Source organism: Eufriesea mexicana, unplaced genomic scaffold (assembly GCF_001483705.2).
Source record: "Eufriesea mexicana isolate 0111107269 unplaced genomic scaffold, ASM148370v2 scaffold4744748392, whole genome shotgun sequence".
Taxonomy (NCBI): Eukaryota; Metazoa; Arthropoda; class Insecta; order Hymenoptera; family Apidae; genus Eufriesea; species Eufriesea mexicana.
Window position 1 is genome coordinate 99,136 of NW_016907977.1, and position 7,466 is coordinate 106,601.

The window sequence follows — 7,466 nt, forward strand, 5'->3', positions numbered from 1 at the left end:
AAATTTCCGAATTTTACCGATTCCTTTAAAAGTTACTTTTTCGCTGTAATAACTAACAATATATTAACTTTTTTGACATTTATCGTTAATATACGTTACAAACTATTTGTTATTAACAATTTTAATTTGCTATTGACAATAAATTTATTACTTTATTAGCTTTTTGTAAGTTACGAATACATTTCAATACAAATACGTTGTTTGTTTAAGTAATAGTTAATAATTTATTAACTTTCCTTACTTTTATCGTTAATATACGTTGCAAAATATTTGTTATTAACAATAAATGTAGCAATTTATTAACTTTTTGTTAATTATTGGTACATTTTAACACAAGGACGTTATAAGTTTAATTAAAGCCATATAATTTATTAATCTTTTCGCTTTTATTATAAATTTTCATTGTGAACAATTTGTTATTAACGATACTAATTTATTATTCTGAATAAATTTGATAATTTGTACTCTTTTATAAACTTTCATAAGATAAGTTTCCATGATACCTATATATATGTACGTCAATATATTTTTATACTGCAATTTCGATTACGGATTCATGTTCAGAAAAGTAAACTCTACAAGGATTACCTAACGGATATTACAGATTAGAGAAAAAGTTAAAATTTGTTGGACAGTGTTATCGGTAATTGGAGGTCTTTTAATCGGAGGCAGTAAAGAGTACCATTATCCAGTTAGGCTACGCTGTTGCGTAGTCGACGTATCGTAACTATTAATTTATCGTTAAGCAAACGATACATCGAGATACAGAGAGCAAGTGGTATAAGAAAGAATGTATGCAGACCGATCAGTGAAACGGGTCAGTGCTGATTGAGCGGGGAAGTAGTACAATCTACATGATCGAATAAGTAGTGTCAACTAGAAATTGGCCAAGAAAGTAGAATAGACAGAAAGACTATGGAGCAAATAGCGCGGATCTACCTTTACAACGACCTCGATTCTTTATAGATCGAATCCATAGACTCTTTGCAACTGTAAAGTGCATAACTCGAGGAATTGCAATATCTATATCCTATAAAATAAACTTTTCTTCTTTTTCTCGAACGATAAAAATATTGTACGATATTACAATTTTCTCTAACCGTAAGTTAAGAAGACCTTTAATAGACTCTTAAACCTTACAATCCCTTGAGTTATAATTGGCTCAGTTCGAGCCAATTCGACTGACACGTGAGATCGACGTCGACCGATACTTTGAAGCTAATTTTTAATTAGAAATGATATAATATGAAATGTCACTCTAGAATTATCAGCTGGTAATACGCAATCCTCGTTGACCGATGGAACAAAGTGGCCTGACAGCGGTTCATCCACGTTCGGGCAATCATTTATCGCGACAAGCTGTCGCTGGTCTTAATCGTCATTAACAAAGCAATTACACTGCACAGATTGGAATTCTCGCCGAGGCGCTAGGAGGAGTGAATGTCGGGAATTGTGGACACGCGTGCGAGGCGAGGCCCTGCGGAGACGCCGAGTGTCGTCCGCTTCGGGACCGATTCACGTGTCGCTGTCGGCTTGGCATGCCGCATCCGTGTCCAGCGCCGGACGACAACACGATTCTGGACAGCTCTATGGCGAAACTGAACGCTGGCATGCGATACGAGAAGTCCGTGCCCAGTTTCTCCGGCAGCGAGAGCTACCTTCATTATAACGACGCGGACACGATGAAGAGGTACGTGGAAATTACGAAATTTTCCATATTTCTTCGTACTCGGTAGAATCTTGATCTCTTGATCTCCCGAGCAGTTGCCGTAGATCCCTGTGACGAGTAACCGATTGCGTCGTCTTCGAAAATATATGACACGCCTAAGATAGATGAAGCAGAAGCACGGTGTCGATGGCAATCGTGTCTTATCAACGTTATTTGACCGCAACGTGCATAATTATGATTCTACGTATTCTTCAGCCACCGAAGGCAGACAGAAGTTCCCTAGTCCGTTAATATCTTCACGCGTTTCACCCTCAGTGGAAGCCCAAAGCGCAATTTCTTGATTATACCTGTGTTCTGGTACGTCAGTGACTTCACGTGTACTCTAACTTTAATCAAAATCTAGATACAAATTGAGAAGCTTCCCAACTCTGTACCATCTTCATTTTGATCCCCTTAATCCTGGAAGAAGCTGCTTCGGAACTTCGTGATCGTCTTTTCCTCCTTGAAAAGGACTCTTCCATCCTTCTTAACTCTACAAATCCGTCTGTTACAGGATAATAAGCTACAGGGTGGACATCAATATGAGATTCAGAGCGAGCAGCAGTAGCGGGCTGCTGCTATGGAGCGGACGTCAAGCTGATCCGCAAGAACAAAGGGACGAGAACGACGATTTTCTTGCTCTCGGCTTGGATCACGGTTATCTGACTTTAGCTTATAATCTTGGCTCCGGGGAGGCTGTTCTACGGTACAATTTAACGAGACTGGACGATGATCTATGGCACAGGATCCGGGCAGTGAGGTAACGCCGCTAGAGAGTCCCTTTCCCTCCGGTCGTTAACCGTGTATCGACGGAGTTTTTAATTCGATGAGAACTTCTTAATCGAGTTCCGATGTTCTGAAATTGACTGATGTTTCTTCAGGAACGAACAGTGGGCGTCGCTGGTCGTCGACAGCGGCACAGGCGTCTCCGCGTCGTCGCCCGGGCAGCTCAGACAGCTGAACACCGACACGGGTCTTTATGTCGGTGAGTGGAAATGCCTCGGTGAAAATGCATGCGAATCGGCCAGCTGATAAACTCGCTGCAAAACCCCCGAATCGCTTCCTCTAACCTATTAATATTCTTATATTTTTATATATGTATTAATTATATACGTTAATTATTTTAAAAATTCAGAAAATTCCCTATGCCTTTGAACGCTTTGAGGTACAGAACGATACGTCTGGTATAAAAGTTAAAATCATAAGTATCGAAGATGAACCACTCGCGAGTTGCAGCAGAACCGACTAACACATTCGAGCTTAGCTGTCCTTGAGTTATTACCGAAATTACCAAGTGGGTCATCCTCGGGAGCACGTTACGAATTCTCGGCAACTTTCGCTAAGCTGTTGAACTCGTAAAGAAACAGCTTGATACATTGCCGCACTCTCGGAAAATTTATAGCTGCACGCCTTAATTCGTCGAATACACCGTGTTTACCATGCTTCATCGCATTAATAACGGTGCATAGAAACTTCGAATTAAATCCCAAACAATTCGTACTTTCTCATCCTTTGTCAACTTGCCACGAATATTAATCGTTACTCCTTCTCCCGGATACTCTAAAGCTCTAACAATAACGCACACAGCGATAAATCTTCCTATTACCGCGCGAATCTTTTATTTCCCAAAACCGTCTCGTTTACTGGTTATTTATTAAAATGGGAACCTAAGGAAATTTATCGTGCAACGGAGCGAATAAGCGAGAACGCATATTTTCTGAAAAACTACGTTATGAATGTTAATCGCGAAAATTATCGAAGAAAATTATCGAATAATAAGAGAGATGTGAATAATGAAATACCTGGTTCGTATACTTGATAGGTGGTGCACCGGATATCGTAAGGACAACAGGAGGCAGATACACGAAGGGGGTTGTGGGTTGCATCAGCGACCTGGTGCTGGACTCAGACTTCTCCGTGGAACTGTCGTCACCGGAACAGGCCACCAACACGCACTCGTGCATCCCCTGAAAAACATCCGTGCCGTCCGACGTTAGATGGTTAGGTCCGCGTGGACCAGCGCTTAGGATATGAAAATGCATCGCGATGAATAACGCTGGCCAAGCCAGAAATCGACGTCGTAGGACAGCGTTCGAGGTGTACCCGACGCCTTGAGACGCCTTGAACGCTGATCACGTTTCGACGTGAACGATTTATACACACCGATCACGCGGTTCATCATTTTTGTACAGACTCATCAACGACGAAATTCTCGCAAAGAGGATAATAAGGCAAAGAAAAAGAAAAAAAAAAAACAAAAACAAACAAAAAAGGCTAACAAAAAAATAAAAGGAAAAAGTAAAAAAAATTAATAAAGATAAACGAAAAAGAAAGACTAAGTCGTGTAAGACCGTCGGAATAGTAGACAGCTTACTGTAAATATTAACGAAAGGTATTTGGGAATCTGTCAGTCGCCTCACGATGTATTTCCGTTCGGTGACAACTTCCTGTCTGCACACACCTTCGTGTCTCGTAGGCTACTCGATCTCGACGATGTCGAGGGCTTCGATATTCGACGATAACTGAGAGAAAAAAAAAAAAAAAAGAAAAATGAGAAGAAAGAAAGAAAGAAAGAAAGAAAGAGGGAAAGAAAATGTAGTACTTGCCTCGTCTGTGGTGTTGCGTTTCGGTGCGTCGTGCACAAACACGTAGATCCAAAACGCGAATCGAACGATGTTAAATAAACATTGTCACGATCGAATCTCCCCGATTCTGAGTTCCTGCGAATGCTCGTTCCTATCGCGCGTTGGACGGAAGTTGTTACGTAAGGAATGTGTGTCTAGTCACAGCCACGACTGTCTCCGGCCGGATTAAGAACTTGATAGAGCACGTCTCGAAGACGGCTTTATGGCCTAATAAGATTAAAGTACGTAGAAAAAGAGGAGAAAGAAGAAAGGAAGAGAGACAAGAGCATAACCCCTCCGCGTCAATTTTTATTAAGCTCTCCGACCGGATGTCACGCGAAATCTTTAATTGCGAGGCATTGTCAGTTTCGATCCCTGCGATAGGAAAATAAAGGAAAACAAAGTAATCGAACACGCTCGAATCGAAGTATCGAGGCACCTTAAATACGTCCAACCACTTTACGCGACACCTCTTAGATTATTATCTAAGGTTTACTCACGATTTCGTTTCTTTGGTGACACGCGGCCACCGCTCCGTAGCGACCATTTTGTTTCTCGTTCGAGCGAGCACGCCTCGAACACTCGATAGAGAGGATTAGATGCAGAACAGAACGTTAAATCAATTACGAAAGGTACAAGAAGGACCAAAAGCAATTAACACCTTTAACGACGATGCAAAAGCAAATTGAATTTCCGGGGAAATTCGAATACCGTACATGGAGAAATTATCTTTTTGCTTAACAAGTCAAAGATACTTCTTCCATTCCTGGCGCGCTTCTTCGATTTATTCGGCATTCGTAACATCTAATACGCGACTATCGCGTGTCGCACACTCGATGATCGATGGCGTTTGAGATATTTTTCGAAAGAATAAATCTGCGAATAAATCGTGACGAGAAATTGCGAGAAGTCTGTCAGCGAAAAGCGTAGATTCTTTCCCCGTGTACAGTTGGCAATTTTTCGAAATTCTTACTTTTGCATCCGCTCGACATGCACGCGAGATGAAGAGGATCGGCATCGTGCGTGCAGAGGATCTGCGCGCTCGTGTTTACGAGAACCACTATGCTTCGTAAGGTACTTCCGCAGCTGGCAGTGTACGCTCCTCGACGTTTTCGCTTAAAAAGCACCGAGCTGCACGTTCTAACGGTTAAATACCTGTATAAAAAGTAGCCACTTAATTACGAAGATGTCCCCGCATATTTTCTTAATTCGATAAGACTTTTCCAGGCGACCCTGAACGAACGGATCTAATGTACACGTTAACCCTTTCGACACGGTTAATCGGAGAGTCGGCAGAGTTGCCATACGATAAATTTGAACGATAAATAGTCGAAGAAAATGTAGCCATGTCTGCGATATGAACGGAAACGCGAATGAAATTCGAGGAAAAATGATCGAACGTGTAGAATCGAAATTGGAATAATCGGTGATCCTGCGAACAACCATATTCCGATGCTAATCTTTCGGAAGAAAAAGTTGTTTCGTCGACAACAACGCGTAGCTCCACAGGTTAGAGCAGTGATCCGGTTCTAAATCCTGGCTCGGTAATCCTATCAATCGATTCCATGCCTCGTTGTACTACGCAACAGCGGTCCTAAAGAAGCGGTAAAAACTTGTCGACCCTTTATTTTACTCGAATCCGTGCGAATCGATTTGCCAGACCATGTAACAGTCCTGTAAACCGTCGAACTATACTTTCGCGAGCACGAAACGTAACGTTTTCCTTGCGATATATACGTATGTACGCACGTATAAACGCACCGACAAGTGTATATTTGCAACTTGAAAACGTCGACGAATGTCGAGGTATCGTGTCGAACGGGTTAAAAGAAAGGAGCCGGTCGGAATCAATCGGTCAGGTCAATACGTATACACGTCATATCTTAACGAGAACGCGGAAACGGATGAAGGTGGACAAGGGGTAGGGGGATAGATGGATATACACTTTGATTTCTCCGTTTTGCACGGGAATGATTTGAACTCGAACACATCATATAAAAGCAATCGGCTGTAGTCAATTTTGTACGAATGTTATTTTCTTGAAATTATATAATGAAGAAGAGGAAAAAGAGAAATGAAATATCAAAGATGAATGGTAGTTACGTAGGGAAGTATAATATATAATAATAAAGGATTATTCGTGAAGTCTAGCGATGTAAAGTCACGCACGGGATGAAGATATTTTAAACCCGTCCCTCGGGGTACACGCTTTTACTTCGTTTCCTTTCTACGTCCTCGCGTCCTATCGTTTCTCTGCACAATTTTCATTTAGCAACGTCGGTGTGTGTATCAATCTCAGAACGATCCTCCAAGCTTCGTAATACGCTTGTATAAAACTTTGTTCATGGAGATCGTTTCGCGATGTCGCTGAAAACGCGAAACGTTTTTGTACAAAAATCTCGCCACGCTAAGTAAGCTTCTTCGTCACACGTAGAAACTGCACCTTTTTTACGACGAGTTTCCTTTCAACGTCGTGCGTTTCTGTTTCCTCCTGTATTCACGCTTGAAACAAGGTTCCTGGACAACTTTCGCTATTAGCGTTTAGCCATGCATATCTTTAATTGATCGACGATCGTTATTATCGTTTTAGATCTCCTCGTTCGAGCATCGTGCGCGTTAAGGTTGACTTCTTTTCAGTAAAATTAGACTATTAAGATAATCGCTTGGTTCGCGAGTAACTTTCTTCAAATGTTTTACTCGTATCGATAAATTATGGCACATTAGACGATTCTATTTATTGTACGTTGGATGGATACATCAGATTGTTTCACGACGCCTTGAGATTCGGAATTCGAATTAACGAAACTACGAATTTCAATCAACATATTGCATTTACCACTTGCCTTTGAACAGATCTTAAGATAGAATCTGTTTGATTCTGAATAAAGATGAAGTTGTTTCGATATGTGTGAAACAATCTGATGATGGAAGCAAGAAAGTTTATGTAAATGGTGTTTCCTGCGAAATACTTGTATAATCAACGTTAGTGAATTTCTTAAATGACTTTAACGAACTTACGAATCTTTCTACTTTTCGATTTTATGAATTCTTCGAGTCTCGTTGATCTTTCCAAAGAATTAACGGAAAAGTAAAAATGTTTCTCCATTGTGTATACTGCTTTCGATTCTTACAAT

General features: G+C 41.0%; 1 protein-coding gene across 1 annotated transcript in view; it reads left to right on the forward strand.

Annotated features, from left to right (window-relative positions):
• The window catches only part of LOC108551044 (pikachurin), a gene marked incomplete at its 5' end in the record, with an annotated part of 62,635 nt that extends 58,358 nt beyond the window's left edge, over nucleotides 1-4,277 (forward strand). The window contains 4 exons of the mRNA XM_017905047.1: nucleotides 1,407-1,690; nucleotides 2,223-2,468; nucleotides 2,590-2,693; nucleotides 3,531-4,277. Of these exons, the coding sequence (XP_017760536.1) occupies nucleotides 1,407-1,690; nucleotides 2,223-2,468; nucleotides 2,590-2,693; nucleotides 3,531-3,679 (783 nt within the window). The remainder of the gene's footprint in view (nucleotides 1-1,406; nucleotides 1,691-2,222; nucleotides 2,469-2,589; nucleotides 2,694-3,530) is intronic.
• Between the last annotated feature and the right edge of the window lie 3,189 nt (nucleotides 4,278-7,466).